The following is a 24,129-nucleotide window of genomic DNA, read 5'->3' on the forward strand; positions in this document are numbered from 1 at the left end:
GTCCTCATGCCAAGGGGCGCTAGAATGAGCCTGGAAGGTCATCCAAGCATGATGAAGGTCAAATAGTGGGTTTTATAGCTCGATGAACCCAAATCTGGCATCATATTTTTTGTTCCTGGTCACCTCGCGAAGCCGGGGGTGCCATGTTTGAGACTGGTCCATACCTTTACTCACAAGTTAAAGGGCCAAAGTTAGCACACGTGCTCAGGTACTACGAACGGGTGCCCTAACAGTTTTTTGGGGGTGTGTGAAACCACCTGCCCCTTTGGGGTAGCTATAGAAATAATTGTTGATAACGGAGGAGTTTCATCGATACATTATGCCCTTTGTGATTCATGAGGTTGTGGGGGGTTTTGAACCCTGCAGCGGAGCGAGGGTATTTTACACTAGTGTCAATAAAACGGCGTGTTTTTCTTCTTTTTTTTACAACAAAAGGCAGTGGCAGTAACAGCACGACATGAAATATTGCTATACATCCACAACGAACTGTTACGCCTCCAGTCGTTAATTAATTTTCCGTAAATTCGTTCCGACGAAACTTTAGCGACACAAGTCCTTTCTTAAATAAAACTGGTTTATTCTTTCTGAATATAACTTTGCGATACACTTAATTTCAACAGTCGCGCTATAACAACGAACGTCTCACGTTCTCAACTTCAACAATACTCCGTTCAATTACACACTCTCTAACTGCAGTTCAATTACTCATTAACTCTGTTGTCCCGTCACGTTGTGAACGTCTTATGTACACAAGACTAACACATATCTAGTAAATGCTAGGGCATTCTTGAAGGAACAGGATATTTCTAGAAAGAAGTGGCGTGATACTAGTCACGTGACCTCGCTGAAGCAACAGAACCATGACACGTTTGTTGTATAACTTCATATTTCGCAGTTTTTAATGTCACACATAAGTATATATATTGCTTTGGCCACATTTCGGCTCAATTTGTGCGTGAGTTTCATCAAGTTTCTTTTAATAAGTATGCCAAATTCAAACTAGATATCTTATAGTTTCACTGAACTGCTTACTTCTCGAAAAAGACATAAAATGATTAAGTGTTATAAGAAAAAAATCAACGTTTCAGTATTTGCCATTCATTGAAGCCTAGAAAGTGTTGTAGCTGCTTCTTGTTTACTATTCTGGTCGGGGAAAGGCACAGATTGTACAAACAGTAATCACTGGAAAGATAAAACATTCGCATTCATATACTTTTACTGCTTACTTATTCTGAAACAGTTGCAAAGTGTATGAATCACTGGGTATCACTCGTTTCGGATAAAAAAAAAGAATAGCTTGTTTTTGTAACACAACCTGCATTGTACAGTTGCGAAATTGTTATTAAGTGCAATAATGTACAATGGAGTATCTGCACTGTGCCCAGTGCAAGGATCGAACCACGAATGTTAGTGTTACAAGGCCTCAAGTTTACAGTTGAGCTACCGGGGGTGATAAGTATGAACTAGTCAGGGGAAGCAATGGGAAGGTGGTGAGACTTTATGATTGAAAGCAAGAAACCTACTTAAACCTGTTTAGGACTGGTTCTTGTTTCCACTTTTGTATTTGTGTCTGGCCATGTTTACGATGGAAACCAATCGTCAATTATAAATAATCACAAAAATGATAACTCAACAACTAAAAGCGATATAAACGTAATTAGGAGTACAGCCTTTAAGAAAAATGTGAAGATCATGATCAATGGTGTTATCTTCAGCTTGTGAAGATCATCTTCAATGGTGTTCTCTTTGCTTGAGTAATGGTTGTTTATCACTTGTAGTTGTCAGTTATTGCATTTATACTTAAATCAGTATAAACCATTTCTAATAATAAAAAAATTGACAAGTTTTATACAAACAAATTTAGATAATAAATCTGAAGTTGTTTTTTCCTCAAGTATGATCATTATAGATACATGTTTAAATAATGATAATTCAGCTTAAGAATACAACCTGTTACATCTTTCACCAAGAAAACAGATACCTAATTCATAAAGTTCTGTTAGAAGTTAACCATTATTTGAAGTCTTGAACACATACAATATGTGTTTAATGTTATAAACACACACAAAAAGTGTATCATCAAGAGGTTTACTAATGACACTACCATCATCAATGTAAACATATGTGAAATTAATCTGAGAGAAGCAAAATTTTTTCTATGAAAAGTAATGGTCAACTTGCAAGTTAAATGGGATGGTGAATTTATTGTGGCATATAACATGTTCACCAAACAATTATCACTTTACAGTTTTTACATATTTGTTCTGATGGATCCAAATAAATGTCACAATTTGTAAAGCATGAATTCTTGATGTCTTCCATGTTTCTTTCAAGAAAAAAAATTAAATCACACATGGAAACTTATAAAATGCCAATATTTTATTTAGCATGAATACAGCCACTGAAGACGGCAGCCTTAGTTCACACTCTGTCCACAAAAAGTATCGTTATTATAAATACTTCTCTGTTGAAGGAATGACAATTCAGTATAAGAGCACATTCTGTTACATCTTCCACTGAGTAAACAAATGCTTAACTATATATTCATAAAGTTCTGGCTAAGAGTTAACTATTATTAACAGTTGGAGGTAATGTTAGGTTCCTGTTATTTTTTATAAATTGAACAATAATGTACTTGGAAACTGACAAAAAAAAATTGAATAAAAGTTAAGGAGCCAGCTCAGACTAAAAATAAACCTGTTTCTTTTTACTTAATAGTAGTATGATTGAGGCTCTTCAAAGAACTAGCTTAGATTAAAATATAAGACAAAATTATTTCTTTTCAATAAATAGGGGCAAGATTGAGGCTCTTCATGGAACCAGTTTTTAATTAAAAAGGGCATAATTGGGTTTTTTTAAAGAACAAATTTTGATAAAAAAACTTATTTTCACAAGGTAGGGGTGTGCTTTAAGATACTCAAGGAAACAGTTTAAACTCCATATATAAATTGGGGGAAGGGATTAGTTGCTGTCAGATCACAGACCAAACGTGGGCAGAGTGTGAAACTGGTTGGTTCTTACTCACTGGATTGATGGTGGGATAGCATAGAATGGCATATTAGAAAATTTGGTTATGTTTAGAAGAAACAAGTGCACAACTGACAACACTAGGTGGTATCCTGCATTGGAGAATATATCCATAAGGCTACATAAAAATCTAATTAAATTTTCTACCAATATATATTTTAGCTTTAGCATGTCCTTTATAATGTGGATTCTTAAACATAAAGTTCCATAGAGCTGGCTACAGCAAAACTATAGCAATAGTAAATGAAATAATTTTGGCATTACAGTCTATGACAAGAAGGCAGCTGCTCTAATCACATAAAGTACAGCAAACTGTGGTCCACCTGGTAAAATAAGCCAGTTTAAAAGGCTAGAAACTGGAGAGGCAGACACTATAAACAATTTTTTAAAGAAAACAAATAATCCACAGGTTTTTTTTCTCTAAATATTTTTATATACACAATTATAAAGCAGATTAATTACATTAGCTTTTAACAGTTGCTGAAACTAAAGAATGACTAGAAGAAAGCATGGAATAATGAAATAAAAGTTTAAATTGAAAAGGAAGTTCAGTCACATGAAAATCAGAAAATAAACAGAAAGTGATGTAAAGTAAAAACCTGGGAAATAAACAGGATTTGAAAAGATTGAGATCTGAGATAACCAACAGAAAGTTTATTGATGTAGAGACTTGACACAATAATATAATGAAGTGTAGATTTGGGACAGTGGGCAGAAGGTATAATGAATAAAACCTTTGGACAATTAACAAAAATTAATATCTAGAGATTTGTGATAATGAACAAAAAGTTAATTACATGGGTACTTAATACAATGAATATAAAGTATGATGAAGTGAATATTTTGAACAATGAACAAAAAGTGTAATGAAGTGGAGATTTGGAACAATGAACAAAAAGTGTAATAAAGTGGAGATTTTGAACAATGAACAAAAAGTGTAATAAAGTGGAGATTTGGAACAATGAACAAAAAGTGTAATAAAGTGGAGATTTGGAACAATGAACAAAAAGTGTAATAAAGTGGAGATTTGGAACAATGAACAGAAAGTGTAATAAAGTGGAGATTTGGAACAATGAACAAAAAGTGTAATAAAGTGGAGATTTGGAACAATGAACAGAAAGCTTAAAATAAAGTGGAGACATAGGACAATGACAATAAATTGCAGTTAAATTAAACAATAAAAGAAAATATAGTAAAATATGCATGATCAAGAACTAAAACATATAATATAGGACAAAGAGTGTGAAGTGTAATAAAATGAGACTGGAACAAAACTGTATGTGGAAGAATGGGATAGAAGATATGCAACACCATTATATGAGGGCTTGAAGACTGAACAAAACAGTGTACTAATCAGATATATCTAATAAAGTATATAAATTTAATTAAATGATAGCTAGAAGAATAAACAGAGAACATAACCAAGTGCAATCAAATAATCACTGGAACAATAAACAGCCAATGTAATATCATGGAAGTATACGATAATTAACAATAAATGTAATCAACTGAAGGCTGGAAGAATAAACAGATAATGTATCTGGTGGAAGTATAAGACAATCAACAAGAAACTTAGTCAATTGGAGGCTGGAACAATAAACAGATAATGAATCTCGTGGATGCGTATTATAATAAACAAGAAACTTAGTTAAAGGGAGGCTGGAACAATAAACAGATAATGAAATCTTGTGGAATTATATGATAATAAACAATAAACTTAGTCAAAAGGAGGCTGGAACAATAAACGGATAATGAATTTTGTGGAAGTATATGATAATAAACAAGAAATTCAGTCAAAGGGAAGTTGAAACAATAAACAGATAACTCAGTTAAAGGGAAGCTGGAACAATAAAGAGATAATGAAATCTTGTGGAATTATATGATAATAGACAAGAAACTTAGTCAAAGGGAGGCTGGAACAATAAACGGATAATGATATTTGTTGAAATATACAATAATAAACAAGAAACTCAGTCAAAGGGAGGCTAGAACAATAAACAGATAACTCAGTTAAAGGGAAGCTGGAACAATAAACAGATAATGAATTTTGCTGAAATATATGATAATAAACAAGAAACTCAGTCAAAGGGAGGCTAGAACAATAAACAGATAATGAATTTTGTGGAAGTATATAATAACTGCAATCTAATGAAAAACTTTTTTCATAATGAACAAGTGTGGCCAAATAAGGACTGCAATAATGAACAAAGTGATTTTGTGAAAGTATATGTAATGATAAAGAAATGTAAATAAATAAAAGTTGGAACAAAGAGCACATAATGTAATCTACTGATAATCTGTAATAATGAACATGTGAGGTCAAATGGAGGTTGAAACAATGAACACTTAACTTAATCTAGTGAAAGTCTGTGATAAGGAACAAGCAGTGTAATCAAGCTGAGATCTCTGATTATGAAAATAAAATGGAGGTTGAAATAATGAACACATAACTTAATCTAGCAGAAGTCAGTGATAAGGAACATGAAATGTAATCAAGTTGAGATCTGTGATTATGAACTTGTAAGGCCAAATGCAGGCTGAGACACTGATAAAAAAAATTGTAATCAAATACAAAAAAAAACAATTTTTAAACTGTTTTTTAGTGCACTGATAGCGTGGCTAAGGAATACTTTTCTACAAGTAACAAATTTATCATGAACACAATCGACTACACTGCAGATTTACTGTACATAGAATTAAACATGCTTATATTAACCATACACTTCTGGCATTTGATCTACAAATTAGCTGGTAATACCTTTATAATATGTTTTACTGACAGTACAGATCATTCACATACTTGAAGTTTAACAAAAAATTGAACAAAAACAACATTAATAATAATCACCTCGTGTACAAGTACCAGGAGATATGTTTAAATACTACGAATGCACTAACACAACTTAATACTAAAAGATTATTAACTAATACTAGTATAACCAAAGAATGGAATAGCAGTTGATTTATGGTATCTGAATAATTTCCACAAATTAAAGAGTTTGTACATTAAGAATATATAAACACAAGCAAAGCACAAAGCTGAATTCCTTTCATTCACTAGTGTGTTGATTACCTCTTTTCTTAGTGTTAACCAAAGACCGAACTCGTGGATTACCCACTACAACATCTTATTAAGTTCACAACCATACAACTGTGTCAAATAAAATCATCTGCAATTATTTCTCAATATAAAAATTCCTTTTACGATTTTCAAAGAAACAAGATTACTAGTCATGAAGGCTAGTGCATAAGGAATATAACACCAGACAAAAATATATGTCTATATACATAGAGACAAATTGTTTGTAAATATCTGTTAAATATGCATTTCAACCCTTCATAACCATTTACTCAAATGAAGTTTTATTTTCTCCAAATCCTTTTCCTTTTCTTTAATTCCTCTGGTAGTGAAACTTAATGCTTGAATGCCATCCTCAATAAAATGAAATGCATAAAATTTTGTACTTATTAAGGGGGAAAAAATTACAACATTCCTCACTATTATGAACATGTAAAACTGACGTAAAAATTCACTCCAACATGACACCGATAAGTCGTCACATTTTTATTAGTTATATTTAGAATTACCGGAGAGCTGAAATATGAAATTTATAAACTTGAAGTAATCTATTAAAAAATGAATCTGATTATTTCCATAATTGAAACTGAATCTTTTGCATAAAAGTGAAAAAAAAATTTGGAAAAGACAAAGATAAAATTGGTCTTTGGGAATGGATTAAGAACTTAAGATTTTTAAAATTTTTTACAGTATGCAATGTCTAAGCAATTATTTGAACAAATAATTCACATTCCTCACTTCCTTTATTTTTTCTGTTCTCCCTATTCTATATAACCAGAAAAACTTCTGTTTTCAGAAGAACTTAATAACACCACTTGTTTTAGAATTAACTATAACTTGTTTTCATTACTTTCTCTGAAAATACTCTCATGATTAAAATAACAAACAAAAAACAGACTAGTTATTTCTTTCACAGGGCAAAAACATCAAGCTTATCGTAACTAATGCAAAATACCTAATTACTTAGATCCATTATGTTTATTATACCCCTTATACGTCATTACTTAATAAACTCAAGTATATGTATATTAAAAACACACACATGGGCAAATCTTTGATATTAAAATGGTGAACAACTTTTTAAGAATATATATACCTAATTCTTTAACTTCTCTATTTCCATTACACAACAATTTGTACAGAAACATTTCTCATGTAACCAACTAATGAGAAATAATGGCATATGTCACAACACAAATATTTTTTCTTATTCATTTCTTGTTGAACAGCAGTTATTCAAAAATAAGCTCAAAATCCTTCAAAATAAAGTAAAAAAAAAAGAACAGACTCCTTTTAAAAAGGACTTAAAACTGAAGTTATTACTTTTAAATGTAATGTAAAATAAAAGGTGAAAAAAATTTGCACCACCTTGTGGCTAACTCTTTATTTTTACTTTGTACCAATGGACACAAACTACAAACCCTCCCCCCTACCCAAGCAGTGGAACACAACAATATTACAATAACAACAAAAATCTTTTGCTCCTATCTACTGTTTTTTTACATAATTGGCACAGGGTTGTAACTCGTACTCCTGCTACACTCTTACATAGAAGAATTCAATTAAATGTTGAACAGAATTGTGTGAAAAACTTATCACACTCTTCTGGGTCATTCCAAATTGCAGAATCCAATTATCTTTGATATACCCTGTCAAATTCATTATAACATTAGTGACTAACTACACAGTTAAAAAAAATCACAGTTGATAGAACATTCAGTCATTTCTATGAATTGATCACTTTTCTTCACAGTTAATGCACATTCAGTAAAAAAAGAGCAATAAAAAAATAATGCAAGAAAAGGATATGAAAACCAAAAGCTATTGCTTTTCTTGAAGAAAAACTAAGATTTTAAAATGAAATACTGTAGGATTTGATCACACAAGTTTCCAAAACCTCAAAATCCAGAAAAATAAAAGTTATCTGCAAGACTGTAAAACAAGAGAAACTACCTTAGAAAAGGCATTTTATCTACAACATTAATAATAATAATAACATGAATCTTCAGTGTCATGCACCTAGTAAACAGTTATCTGGTATAAGCCCATCTTTCTCAAATAAACTAACTTATCCTTTAAATAAGTATAGCACCAATTCCTGCAGTAGCTTACGATTAGGCAGGTTTTTGTACATTTCTTTAGCCCAAACTTTTGGCAACAATAGAATGCACTGTTCAGTTCAAAATTTCTTCAACGTCACGACTCCTACTTTTGGGTCACTATATTTTTTACATGCTCATTAATCACTCACACAGGTATATAAATACTATTTTAATCCAGATCACAGGATTTTTATATTCACTGATGTCTTAGACACCATCATTTAGTGAACAAACAGAGGGTGGTGTCACCAATGTTTGAAACTAATGTGGTAGGATATACACTTTACCAGAATCTTTATCTTCTCTACAAAAACAAAAAGGAAGAGCTCAAGTATCAACACATACCAGTATATCCTTTTAACATATAATACACAGGTTGTGCACAGCTGATAGAACATTTAAGAGAGAGGGAAAAAAAAAAGATCTCTAAGTATTCAGTTTATTCAAATCATCATCTGAGGCACTCCAAAGGTGGTCCACTATGACCCGTTACTCTGGCAATATTTAGTTCTCATCCTGGTCTTCTAGGAGTTGTTTTCTACCTATAGCCTCTGCTTCTATTAAGCTTTGCCCTGCAGAATGATGAGCATAGCTACATATCACGTTCCTTTCACAGAAAGACTTTCCAATCACTGAACATGACCAGTGATCAGACTCCACCAGAAGAACCACTAGACTGGTCTTGATTGGTAGTTAGGTTGCAGTAACGAGGCAAAGGGCTCATTAAATCAAAGAATGATTTCATTCTCCTACCAGAATTAGACCTACTATCCAAACTCTTACTAGTGGTATTTCTGGTATTGGGTGACCTAGGCTGTGTAGTTGGAAAGGAGTTAGAGCCTCCCTCCACATATGTATAAAAGTTTCTGTGAATATCATCATTAACAGCTACACTAGCATTATTTGAATGTTTGACTAGAAAATTAGTGTCTGAAGTCCGCAACACTGGTGGAGTACTTGGTTTTGATAAGAGGCTCACAGAGTTAGACCGATATGAAAGAGGGTTCTCATCTTCTGGCACTATTCTGTTTGGAGGAGGCTTTATCCAGGTTCTAATGATTTCGTTGTCCTGACTGGGACCTTGTATGTGTATAGATTTGGAACTATTGTACTGAAATTCTTCGCCGTCAGGCAAAGTAATTATTGGGGGTAAACCTAGGTTAAAGTCCATTTGCACAGACTTCTGTCTAACATGTTGATTCTGCAGGGAAACAAGCTCTAGCTGTTGTCGTTGTTCTATGTTGTCAGGAGTATACAGCACCTGGAGAAAGTGATTAAAATATGAATGGCAAAAAATTCATATTTCTGCAATTTACATATAATACCTTTAAGTAAGTAAAAAAAAGGATTCTTTTTTAAACTTTTTTCCTTCTGTGGTTTGAAAACTACTTTATAGTATTATAAACTTTATTTCAATGAACCATATGTATAAAACTGAGTTGTTCAACAAATTCTTAAATTTATCAACACTTCCTGATCTTAGAAAAGATTATGTACTAGCCAGAGATTCTAAACAATTGTGTAAAACTTTTTCAACTAATTTTCCATAATGTCTCCATTGGACAATATATGCTTCTGGATTCAGCTTGTATATGTAGAACTTCATTAAATTTAATGAAGATTGTATTTTCAAATTCAAAGCTGTTGCACAACATAAAGTAACGAAATCTGCTGTGGCTTACATTCAATTCCTTTTAGGCAAGAACTCCTTTCAGTTTTTAGAAATCAGTCAACATTTTATATTAGAAAAGTATATAAACCAACAGTGTTTTAGGCTATGTGACAAACTGATATAGAGGTTTGTACTTTAATGACATTTATTGGATTTAATACCATCACCTGGATATTTTCCTATACTGTTTATATAATAACTATAGTAGCATCACCAAAATACTCTCTGCCACTGTTTCTAGGGCAACTGTAGTACCATCATCTGGATACACTCCTTCCTAAATTGTTTCTTTAATAACTATAGCATCATCATCCCGATGTTCTGATGCTATTTTTAAGGTAACTATAGTACCATCACCTGGATACAATTTGCTGTTCTTTTTGAGTAACTGCCACCAGCAATATTATTGTTTTATGAATGGACAATCTGATTTAAAAGTTAGAAAAAGTCTAGAAATAAATACTGCTGCTTGAGCTACACAAATAATTTGAATATCTTACTATAAGAATAATCATATGACACTCAGTAATTACTCTTCAAGAGGGTTATATTATTTTGTTCAAAGGATTTCAAGTCAGCATAACAGACTGTACACTCTCATCAACAAGTAGCTTATATACAAAAATGTTAATATCAATACAAGTAAACTAAAGCTTAAAAAAAAGGGAGAAAAATAGGGACTTATCACATTACTATTTAATAATAATTCAGACAGATTTCAAAATACCTGATGATTTTATCTCATCAAACTAGCTTAAAGTTTTAATATGTAATTTTATTATCATTCCAAACACAAAATCAAACTTATAAAAAAAACTGGTATAATGTGAAAATAATTAAGAATTTTGATTTAATCATAAGTACAGATGTTTTCAACAGCAGTATTAAGTAATAAAAACCACATCATTAGAATATTATACACTTATGGTCGAAATAAATAAAACTCTTCATAAAAATTAACAACTGCTTACATAATAGGAAATACAAGTTTCTAAGTCTTTAAGTTATTATGACAAAATTTGAAGTTGATTTGGCTTTCTAATGAGGCAGTTGTGATGAAAAGTTTACAGTTTAAGCACTTTTCACACGATCAATAAATAAATAATTTCAGCAATAAATATGGTACTGACATACATGCAAATGAGCCAAACACTTACTGGGGAATGTGGTGCATGGGTGTGTACTGGGGAATGTGGTGCATGGGTGTGAGTATGTTGTGACTGAGACAGATGCTGCAGAGGAGTTACTTGTAGAAGGCTTTGAGGTTCCGAAGGGTTTGGAGGTCTGCCCCATCTTTCATGCCATGACCATGCCCCCATCTTGTAGTGACTGACGATGCACATGATAAGTCCCAGCATTAACACTATGGCTATGACAATGATGACAATATGTAGACCAGACACTAGAAGAAATACATTGAAACAGTCAGTATGAGCAGATACTGCAGCAATCAATAATAAAAGATTTATAGCAGTGTTGAACAATAATAAATCTGCCAAAGAAACAACTAACTAAAAGCCTATGAAAAGTTAGTGACAGAAGAATATTTGTGCAATTTGAAACACTAATCCGAGAGACATTTACTAGTATCTTGAAACATCTGAAACTAATTTATTAATAAAGTAGAACCAATTAACAACAGCTAGTTTGTTTTTCTAGAATTTCGTGCAAATCTACTCCATGGCACCTGCACTAGCCGATCCTAATTTTGAAGTGACAGATTACATCTGAGAGAAGGCAGCTAGTGAGCACCACTAACTTTTGGACTACTTTAATCAAATAATGGGATTTGACTGTCACTCTTTATAATGTACCCATAACCCCAAAGTGCAGAGACATTTTTTTTTGTTAAGGTAATGTGGTGTATTCCACAAAACTTCAAATCCACAGTCCAGGACACTAGCCACTGGGCCATGCTCGGCCCAAGTTAACTCCACATATTAAAACTGATGTAAGATCTTCATTTGTGATGTTAAGGAGAACATCTGGCTGTACACAATACTCACTGTTAATAATCTATGAACATTTATCAAACTAATATCTGATGTTCCACACTTCATGAATAAACATTTCTTTATAATCTGAGCAGTTTTTAAATAAATACCAAATTATAAAAAAGAACAAAACAACATAAGATGATTAACACAAAGTCTGATAATTTCATTCTAACAAGTTCAAACGTTTCTTTATAAAACTCTGCATCTTGCTCACTTAGTCAGAATCTCATGTATATATTTATAGGGTAGTTAGCATTTATGTCAACATGAGAAATAGGTAGTAGTATCTTTAAAAATGCATAAGCACACTTTGATATGAGATTACAACATTCACCACCCTAATATAGTGCCATTACAAAGAGTGACCTATTTTTTTATATTTTTGTACATATAGGTTATACGGTTATGGATGAAGTGAGAGTTCCATTTTATTTATTTATTTTTTGTCGGAAGTAGGAATATGAAAACATCTGGAGTTAGATGAGTTTAAAAGATCTCAGGTTTTATCTAAGTGAACAGAAGGTCAGAATCAGCATTTTATCGTTTTATATTTTGCTCCTAACACAAAATATTAACAACTGATTTTATTTACAAGTGTATAAGGCAGTAGCCTCCACTGGCTAAATAATTATCATAATCTTTAAGAAAAATATGAAATAATGTTCTCTATTACCATACACCATGGAACTGGAAAAACATACAAGGTTAAAGGGATAAATAAACATGGTTAAAAAGATGTGATAACCTGAGTGCTTGCATATGAAAAATAAAGATTTATGTTGCAAAAGTGCTCATTTTAGAGGACCTTAAAACTGTACTGATCACAGTTAATTTTATAATTTGGTGGCTAACTCAGCTGCTTATAAGGATGAAAATTATTTCAAAGATAACTTGCATGTAGGTTAAGTTATAAAACTATTTTTAGTGCTTACTACATTTTCAAACATGCAAAGTTCAATAGTACTATGAAATAATTACTTGCATCTACAAATTGTCTGTTTTCACACAATTCAATGTCAACAGTTAAACATCAATGTCTACTACAAGTAATAATTCATTCCACTAAAGCTGAGCAAATGAATTGATTACCTGTAAGCAATAATTACATCAATTAGTGTCTCATAAATTAATCACTTACAATTAATCTTACAAAAATAATCAACTAATAAAAATTATGGTTTCTGATTATTTACTGTTTTTTTATTATGTTTGTTTGTTGTTAAGTACAAAGATACCTAATTTTGAATTGCTGACTAGTTGGAAGGCAATTGACTGGCAGCACCCTCTGCCAACTCTGGGTACTTACGTGTTAAATAAAGTGCAAATTTACTGTTTGATGTTGTAAGAGCAGGTGCAGATTTAGGGAAGAAGGTCGAGAGAGTCTGTAAACTCTCCTAATCATTTTTTTCCTGAAATTGATAACTTTATTTTTTAATGTTGTATAAGTGGGTGTAAATCTAGGGAGTACAGACTCCTTCAATTTTTTTCAGGAATTAATAACTATTCTTTCATGTTGTATAAGTAGGTGCAGATCTTGGAGAGGGGGGTCTGGACTCCCATTTTTCAGGTATTAATGACAATTCTTTTATGTTGTATACGCAGGCGTGGATATAGGAGAGGGATCAAGATACCTTTCAGATATAATTTATACACTCCTATATTCATAGCTGTATGCCCCTACCTGCCCTCTGTTAAGAGTTCTCATGAGAAAGCTGTTTTTCGTATTTTTGATGTCTAAAACAAGTGAAAATGCAAATAGCATAACTGTTTAAGTGACAAATTTTGAAAATAATTTTAGTAAACAAGTATTCTGTTTACCAATGCTATAAATTTTGCCTTAATAACGTTATAGATAATTACAACTATTGCATTTCATTAAAAACGTTTGTTTCAAATCATTCACATTACTAGAAATAAAAAATAAGCTCTGAAATCATTGGATTATAACCTGGTTGAGCTAACCATTTACAGAATACAATAACATTATTTTAATATTGTCTTATTTCAGTTACTTTAGGACTATATGGTTGACACTGATTAATCAAAAATACCCTGTTACTATAGCGGAAGTCTCTTCTCTCATATACGAAATAATGAAAATTTGGATACAATATTACACAGCTAACTATTTTCTGAATAGACTTTCTAGTGTTGTTCTTATTCATTCACTAATGGTTTTCAAACTTTGTAAGATAAAGTCATAACTATAGAAAGTTTTATTTTTATTTTGTTTGACTTTAAATCTAGGCTACTTGAATAATATCAAAAAGTAATATGTTTCCTCTGTCTTTTCATAGTTATTCACCACTTGATAAAATTTTTTTGAGAGACAAATTTTAAAGTAAATTTTACATGTTAATTCCAACTATATTTCGACAATTTTAATTTTAAAATATTTTAGAATCGAGATTTATTTATGGTAATTCACAAAGTAAAATTCATACTTTGATCTCTGCACAGAATTGTGCTTGTAAACGAAACAATCCAATTGTCGATGTTTCTAGAATTTCATAAAGTATAGCTATATTTTTACTAAAAAACATATCCATTTCTTGAGTTTCAAATGTTTCCCCAATTTTGTTCAGGCCTTGATTGTAACTATGTTATGGTGCCATTTCAAGTGGTTTGATCATTTACTAATGAAATAAGTTTCAATGCAGATATGACGAAAGCTTAATATGATAGAGCAAGAATTCAAGGATCATGTAATGGCAGAATAAATATATAAATTTAAGAGTGCTTTATCTTATAGTTTCTGCAAATGTTCTTTTTACTTCCATTTGTTTCTGAATTATGAAAGTATTTGTGTGTTAAATTATATCTGAATGCTACAGCAATTTTCTTCAATGAGACAACATCAGATAAATTAAGATAAGATAGATAAACTTATACAACTTAGAGATGGATTGAATGGGTAACAAAGTAAAGTTTATTAGAACTTTAACAAATTAACAAATGTTCAATGTTTGGAGAAAGTTTTGTCATCATCAGGTACAAGTAGTTTACCTACACAAAGAAAAATACATACAGACTACAGTATGAAACAAAGATTACTTATGGCTTACTATACAGTGATTCGTTTGTCAAGTTGGAATTGTCCAGGTTATCTTAAAAATACTGTGGCAAAATATTCTTTTAAACAAAAATGTACAAATGGAATCCTTCAGAAGAGGTCTATTATATAAAACCAAGGGTACTTCGAAAATTATTAAAAAAAAACCCAATAAAAACAATATTAAAGATAAAAATGTGACATATCATTAGGACAATTAATATCATGTTAGAATAATGCAGTGGTTAAAAGTTATGAAGGTAGCTCACACCCCTTTGTTTTTTAATTATACAAGGGGAAGAATGTTGTAGAGATATGTACTATTCGATTAATCGCCCAGCTCTACACTCAACAAGTCTATAATATACTACAAAGGCAGTGGTGTCTTTACTGTGCAAATATAAACAGAAATCAATCTTGGCTATATATATGTGTAAGAATCATTATAAACCTTAGAAAGTCAAACTGATGAAACAAATCTCTCTTTCTACAAAGGAGCCTTCTTCTACATCCCAGTTCTTATGCATTTTTGTATAATAGTCAAGACATTTTCAGGAACTTAGTACATAATAACGTTTGGTAAAACTCTTATTCAAAACATTCTACATAAAAGATTTGTTAAAGACTAATAAATCAGTATTTTAACACTTTTAACTTCTGTTGTCATTGTTAAACTAATAGCCTATTTTCTAATAAGTTGTAATAAAGCCATTGTAATTTATGTTAACTTTTAATAACGTACAAAATTAATCTTTATCACACTATTTGTTATGAATTTTGTTCTCCAACTTTTATGACTATTAAATTGGTGTTAAGTAATTAGCAAGATGTCATTAGAACATAGAACATATGATTAGTAATTCACTTTAAATTATAAAATGATCAAAATAAGATAAGACCATCTTTAAAGCCTTTACTGTGAAGATGTTGCTGCTTAAGGATCGGACTGTCCACTGGGCGTGTATTGGTCATTGTAACGTTCTGTATTGAAATGTCGATCATGGCGATGAGCAACAAGTTCCAGTAACATTATGATTCAATGGAATATTACTAGAAGTTTATGAAGCGAAAATTTGGAATATACTCTATAACTTTTAACACATCAGTTACGTCTTTGATAAGACTTGTAGCACGTGAATTTTTGCCACAGGACCATGGCCTTCATTTTCCATACAATTTCATGCTGTTAACATACATATGAACAAACAACTTCATGTACCAGACTGATCAGCTGACCATCACATATAAACTCACACACTGAGTCACTCAAAGCGGAAGAGTAGCCCGATAAGAGACACCAGTCTGCCGGATCAATACATCTGTCTGGATACGAACGTGTTCAGATTCAGGAGAAACCAACGCGTCTTGTCTGGAGTTGCCAACAGTATAGCCAAGAAAAACACTACTACGCATGCGTAACGCTTTAAAAGAGCTACTCTTGTAAAACGTCATAGTCTCGCTGGCAACTCTGGAAGGAATATTGTTTTAGCATTCGCGCAAAGTTTGAAAACTACATTGTAAAAATTAGTTCTCTCCTTAAAAACAAACCCGAAATCTATTTCCATGGAAACCTAGTCCAGACTGCTTCAACAGTAAAATTTCAAGGCCTTCCCTATGATATAAAAATAACATGACAAACACACACACACACACAAACGACATTACAAACAATATTTGGAAACGAGTGAATCAGGTTAGAAGTCTGTCTGGAAAGGATACAGGTACATCACCCAAAAAATATAATCGAAATCTACAAATAGTATATACGGCCAGTAGTCGAGTATGTCTGCCCGGCATGGATTAACACAGCACAAATCAAAATCACAGACTTCTAAACATATTCACTTACTTCGGGAAAAACTTACGTAAACATGAATTATTAAGCTCACTTGATCGCTACATGATGGAAATGAGCCAAAATACCCCTTACCATTACATATTTACTATAAGTATAGTAATCAGCCACCTACTACTAGACTTACCAAACATACCATTTATGTAGTGTATACACTGTGTATTAAAAAGGGCATTTATGTAAATCCGTACTAGAGGCATTACAAAATTAATAAGCACTGGAGTATATGGGGCTGTTTGTGATATGTGAGACTGGTAACATACCAAAGCTACACAAGGGCTATCTGCGCTAGCCGTCCCTAATTTAGCAGTGAAAGACTAGAGGGAAAGCAGCTAGTCATCACCACCCACTGTCAACTCATGGGCTACTCTTTTACCAATGAATAGTGGGATTGACCGTCACATTATAACGCCCCATGGCTGAAAGGGCGAGCATGTTCGGTGTGACGGTGATTCGAACCCGCGACTCTCAGATTGCGAGTCGAGCGCCCTAACCAACTGGCCATGTCGGGCCAGTGCAAATGCTAAACGTTTAACATAAACTGACATGGCCTTGAGAGTGATAGGGGTTTTGTAATCATGCTAGTGACATTACATGAAAGCAACACACTAATTTATGGAATGTTCTATATTTAACAGTGCTACTACAATACCAGTGCAGGTGGGAGAAAGAGGTGGAAGCACCAAACGTGAGACCCTCCCAGAACCCGAAAAGGATCTAGATAAAGAGTTCACGCTTGTCCGAGACTGCAAAGTACTTCCAACTCAATACTAACAATGTGTATTTAACTTGAGTATGTAGATGCAATATTAATATAAACAAAGTATACCGATCTTCATGGCTTTTCGGCGAAACAAATGTCCAATGACATCGAAGGCATAATCAAATAAAATGTTATAAAAGTTATGATTTCCGAAAACTCTTGGAAGTTTCAACCATATTTTGTCTCTCTTCGCCAGAACTTTTCCGAACTGCAGATTGACAGCTGAAGTTATCTGTAGGAGATGTTTATATCATACAATATTACGCAAGTTTAAGTGTCGACATTATGTTAATGAGATCTGGACTTGATCCAATAATAAAGGAGCAGTCTAGAATATCAACACTATAAGCCACATAAGCCAAATATACGTGTGTTGTAATTGTGATATTGACTTAGTATAACCACCTGTAAGCTGTTTGAAATATCAACACTATAGGCTAGTTTCACACATGTCATATTATGAATAAGTTGACACACTACCACGATTTATAATCCCTAAGATATCAGCATTACAGAGCACACGTCACACGTTTCATTATATCAACAAGTTGACGTCAATATTTATCAATAGTCATAAGATATCAACAGTACATTTCAACTGTGTATTATAATCTATGAACAGGTTTAACGAAAACCGAAACTCGTAGCTCTTTAGCAACCTACCGTAAAATAAGTCCTGAAATTAAATTATAAAGGCCACTTGATTACGTTTGGATAAGGCCAACAAATGACTTAAAAACTGATATATTTTGTACAAAATACTGTCTTTAGCTTCCAACGTATGGAACATATAATACTAATATTACTATTATAAGTCGAAGTACCAGCATTTGTACAGGTAAAATTTTAAAAAGCATACTTGTCTCGTGCACATGTTTGGTAACACAGTGTAAAGTTAAGCACACAATGTTACTGTGCCTACGCAACTGGCGAAAAGCTTTTGTTTCTCCTTTCTCTTTTGTCTTAAAGAATTCTATTTCATGTGTCTTAAGTTCCTCATTGTTGGAACTCAAAGAAAGCACTGTTTCAATAAAGAACGCGTATCCGGCAAATTCTGATCAGTTTATATTGTGTTTTAGCACACTTGGAAAATGCCATTGTATTACACCATACCCTTTCTTACTCCCAGCACAGAAAGTGTGTCTTTAAAAATATCTGTTAACATAAATATATCACAGCTGATGAAAGACTAGCATTTAACAAAGTTACTATCCCACATGAACAACACTTCTTAAATGTTTTCTTCTAAAAGCATAACACGTGTTTGGTGGTAATGCTGTCACAAATACAAATGACTTTCTTATGTACAAGATATTTTGAATCACAGTAAAAAAAAAAAAAAAAGAAATTGATCAAATAAACAACAACAATAAAAAAAAGCTAAGGGTGAAATCACTCAATTTTTATGTGAAAAACAGACGGGAAACCATCAGCAATTAGCGAGTTTAACTGCAATATTGGTGATACTTTTCGTTTAATTATTTTTGTACGATTCATTTGTTATTAGAGACCCTGTGACTAATAATATGATCTAAAAGAAGCTTAGTAGATTATGAAACCCAATGGTATTTCTGAGTCAATAAAGATACCTATAACCTCCTCTGTTCAGTTGTTTAAATGATGAAGTAATTGCAGAGCACGTTTTGCGCCACAAAACCTTCTTGTATGTGTGCCCCCCCCCTAGTCAAATCTATTTCAACTACAAGCACCATTAACTGCACCCATGCATGTGACGAGATACTTTATTCCAGTTTCTATACAGTTCCGTTCGTTAGTTTCCTTCCGCAATTACCTAGACAAGTATGTCCTCAGATTACATAATGCTACATTTCATTCCTTAAGAAATTCTTTATAAAAAGTAAAGAGGAGTCGATATTTACTTCCGATTGCCCGCTATTGTCCTCACCACAACTGAAAGTGTATGTCTAAACACATACACACATCTCAGAACACGAGACAACACTACTGCCGCCAGGGTTTAACTTCTCAAGTATAACAGAGGATACCCGTTTCCTCTGTTATATGTAAAGAAAATGGAAATTTTCTAGACTTGTATAGAAACACGTTTTGACAGCTGCAAAGAATGGAATTCGGAAATATATGTTCGTTAGTAATGCAGTTCATATACGTAAAGTGTTCACTATACTCAAAACATTTCGAAGCATATTTTGGCAGTGAAGTTGGACACGTAAAGTGGAGAAGAATGAAATCGTGCTTCTGTCAATACATTACATCTCACACGTTAATTTTGTGTTCGTTTATTTCAGATATTCGCGCAAAGCTACACAAGCGCCGTCTGTGATAGCATTTCCTAATTTTGAAATATCAGGCTAAAGGGATAGCAATTAGTCAACAGTACCCACCACTGGCTCTTGTCTGACTGTTTGTTTTTGAATTTCGCGCAAAGCTACACGAGGACTATCTGCGCTAGCCGTCCCTAATTTAGCAGTGTGATACTAGAGGGAAGGCAGATAGTCATCACCATCCACCACCAACTCTTGGACTACTCTTTTACCAAAGAATAGTGGGATTGACCGTCACATTATAACGCGCTCACGGCTGAAAGAGCGAGCATGTTTGGCGGGACGGGGATTCGAACCCGCGACCCGCATATAGCGAGTCGAGATCCTTAATCACCTAGCCATGCCGGGCCTTTGTCTGACTGAATAGTGAAAGTTAATCATTACTCTTATTGTGCAATTTTCGGCAAAAGGGCGCAAACCATGAATCCTCGGATTCACATCCCGGTAAGTTAACAACTAGGCCACCCTCTCAGTTACGTTTATTGATAATATATTTCTAATGCAAGATCCTCATAAGTTTACATTCAAAACAGTACTCGTTTGTTAATTTTCATTATTTTTTTTGAATTTTGTGCAAAGCAACACGAGAGCTATCTATCCCAAAATTCGGAAAGTGGTGTTTTTTATATTTGTCGTTGTTGTTGTGGTGGTGGCGGTAACCACGTCAAGCTATCCACTAAACCGCGCTTGGCCCTCGTCATTTTTGTAGCATCCGTCGTGCAAAACTTGAGACTGCCAATACAGGAACACTTACATACTTGTAAGCTATGTTGGTCTACAGAAGAAAATTATTTCTGCATTTTGTAAGTAATACTTTCTTACACTTTTCGTTATAGCTACTTTCATTAACTCTACTGTTTGTTTTTCGTTTGTAGTTAAGCACAAAGCTACACTATGAGCTATCTGTGCTCTGTCCACCACAGATATCGAAACCCGGATTCTTGCGTTGCAACTTCGCAGACATATCGCCACTGGGGGTCTAAATTTTAATGATTAAATATTTTAGATACATGTTTTTAACTGTAATAAACTTATGAAATATATTTTGCGCTGTTGGTTTTGTATATGAATTTAAGAAGAATATTCTAAGTCTTCTGAGCTGGCCACAAATGATGACTGAATTCATCCCGAACATAAAGTGTGCGTTTTAGTTTTAGGGCGTGTTATGTACCAATGTTATTATGTATTTCTGTTAGTTTGTTATACGGGACTTTTTGAATTAACGTTCTAAAATTATTTCTGATTAAAACTACAGTTCATACGCATTTTTCTTTTTATTTCGCGTCCTTACACCTGCAGGCTAACAGACACATTCACCGTATATAAAGTACAACGTTGTCGTAAATTATGACGCTTCGCACTAATATTCACCATATTTGTACGTTTGGTGTATTTTTTAATCATATATTAAAATCCAAAAAATTTAACAACTAATTTAATTTAACTTAAATATTACTGTTTTAAAGACAATATCTCCGAGATTTTTAGGTCTACTTACTAGAACACAAGTAATGAAATGCACTTTTAAAGATGCGAGTGATTTCGACTAGCACAATTAGGAAAGTGTTTCAGAAGATACAGTCAAGGCAATTTAAAAAACAACAACAACAACAAGCAAACAGCATGACCTTGAATGGTGTATATACTGTGTGGGCAGCCCATTGGCCTCTGGTCATGTATGGCCATTTCGCAAAAATGTGTGGCCAACTCGTAGAATCATCGATAGTGTGTTTTTTAGCTGGTCAGAGAAAAAGAATGCCAAAATCTCACCCTTTTGTAAATTTTGAAAAAGTATTTCTTTGTACTTTCGCGTTGTGTTTATAATTGACCTTGAATGTCATTACAATCCTGAAATAAATACATTTAGCGAAAATTTTGTGTTTTATTAATAGTGCGGTCATTTCTGTGATCGACTGGCCACATCCATGGCCAGGAAAAAAATTGGTTGCCGACAAATGGTGAATATGGAATTTGTTCGTACTATGTCCTCCGATAGGACAGCGGTAAGTCTACGAACGTACAACGCTAAAATCAGGGGTTCGATTCCCCTTGGTAGACACAGAAGATAATCCGTTGTGGCTTTGCTATAAAAAACACATACACACTCGGACTATGTTTTTGTGTATGCTTTAAACTTGGTTCGACTCGGAAAGTGAATAGAACGGCCATAAAAGATCGTATATTTTAGTAGTAACAGTAATATGAAAAACAAGAGTTCGAATTACTAATAAGGAGATTAACGAAAATTTAATAAGATGAAGAGATGGGTACTAAATGTTGGTAAAACAATTCCTCCGTTGCCTGATTAGAATTCTCATACGACGAAATGTGCATGAGGAGTCTGGAGTAACGGCTACGTGTCAATAACTTGAGTTAGACAAGGCAATTTTTTTCCCATCTTCAGTAAACCTGAAGTGTTTTTATGATGTCTTGTTATTTCACGTGTACACTCATAAATAAATATGCAGATTACATTTTATTATTTAACAAAACACTTTACTGCACCTTTGTACTAGTTCGAGAACTAAATGTAGAAAACGTTTATTTCTCAGGTAAACTGTGAACAGAAAATCTTATATTATTTATACTATTTATATTATACGCTACCACTAAGATACATACTGAGCAGATGGACTCTTTATATAGAAGGTCCGTAAACGTAACAGTACTTGCTAAAATGCATTGTATAATCAAACAGTCCAGCAGCCACAGTTCCGTTGGTGATTGTATTCTTCTGAATATCTTGTTTGTTTCTTTGCCATCTTTTCTAAACTATCAACAAAATCATCTGAGACAAATTCAGTACCTTCCAAAGAATTATAAAGCCCCCACGGCTAAAAGAGGGCGAGCATGTTTGGTGTGACGGGGATTCGAACCCGCGACCCCAAGATTGCAAGTCGAGCGCCCTAACCACCTGGCCATGCCGGGCCTAAATAGAATGCAGGATTTTATAAAGGGCACGATTTAAATTGAACTTAACAAAATAAAAATCACAAATTAAAGCATTTCATTTTTTTTCCACTGAAATGTCAAATAAAAATATCAAAAGGAAAGCAACATTCACACATCACGATATAGAAAACAGAACTGACATAGCCGTCACGGGGCCCGTCTTATCTTTAAGCATAATACACTATTTGATGTTAAGTGTCAGAACATCATCCTCTATTCTTTAAACTGACACATAACATTTCGGGATAAAACACGTTGAACCGTCTACGTATAAAGAATCCTTTATTTCTTTAATAGAGGCGCAAGCTGTCAGTGTTTTACGGAACCCTACTGGTCTGAAATGCTTACCTAATGTTATAATATACCTAAGTAAAAATAAGCCTTTTCCGCGGAAAAATTTGTACGAATGAACAGCTGTGGGTCGCTCTTTTTCATTGTGTGTATACACGACAAAAGAACACGCATACATTTAACATACAGAGACCTTCACGAGACGCACAAACTCTGGTTAGAGACTTGAATCCATAATTTATTAATATTTCAGCACACGCACACAATTTTGACAATTACAATACCATATACAGTCAAATATTTCGAACAGCAAAATAAATGCGAATAGCAGTGCTAAATTACCTTCATCGAGTGACAAAACAATGTAATATACCTTATACTTCGCACACTTCACTTTCAAGGGTGAATATCTAGTTTTAATGTGAAAACACGTGTGAAAAAAAAAGCATGTGTAATATCTTTATTTACATAAACACGTAATACTTTACGAAAATCCCCCTGATGGTTTATATTTGTAAGTAAAATTTTATAGGAGACAGAGTGAAATTCAAAAAATGTCGCTTATATAGTAATAACAAAAAAGGTTACAATTCATTGGATTTTCTCAATATCTTTAAACTCTAACAATCGGTATCATTAATCCTGAAACATATTTCCCCCATACTGGCAAGCACCTATACGAACACATTTTTTTCAATGATATTTTAAACTCTGATAATTTAGTGGTGTAGAATCATAATTTATAGAAACAAAATCTAATTTGTTTTTAATTTCGCGCAAAGCTACTTGAAGGTTGTCCCTAATTTTGAAGTGATAGTCTAAAGGAAAGGAAGCTAGTTAACGTTATTCAGATGCAATTATTGGGCTACTTTTTACCAACAAATAGTGGGATTGACCTTCACTTTATCACGCTCCAACGGCTGAAAGGGCGAGCATGTTCGTGTATGGGATTCGGACGCGCGACCATCAGATTACGAGTCGAGTGTCCTAACCATCAAGGCATGCCAGGCCAAAAGTAAACTACAGAACACAATTA

The 24,129-nt window shown here is 33.2% G+C and overlaps 1 protein-coding gene across 4 annotated transcripts in view; it reads right to left on the reverse strand.

The window, feature by feature from the left end:
- Positions 1–2,364: 2,364 nt before the first annotated feature.
- The window catches only part of LOC106460687, a 107,851-nt gene continuing 86,086 nt past the window's right edge, over positions 2,365–24,129 (reverse strand). For 3 of the 4 annotated variants that reach the window (XM_022387468.1, XM_022387467.1, XM_013920415.2), the window contains 2 exons: positions 11,038–11,282; positions 2,365–9,469 (listed from right to left, as the gene is read on the reverse strand). In XM_022387468.1, coding sequence (XP_022243176.1) covers positions 8,858–9,469; positions 11,038–11,282 — 857 coding nt within the window. In that variant the 3' untranslated portion in view covers positions 2,365–8,857. The remainder of the gene's footprint in view (positions 9,470–11,037; positions 11,283–24,129) is intronic. The other variant, XM_022387469.1, reaches the window with a different exon arrangement.

This window comes from Limulus polyphemus, unplaced genomic scaffold, assembly GCF_000517525.1.
Source record: "Limulus polyphemus unplaced genomic scaffold, Limulus_polyphemus-2.1.2 Scaffold816, whole genome shotgun sequence".
Lineage (NCBI taxonomy): Eukaryota > Metazoa > Arthropoda > Merostomata > Xiphosura > Limulidae > Limulus > Limulus polyphemus.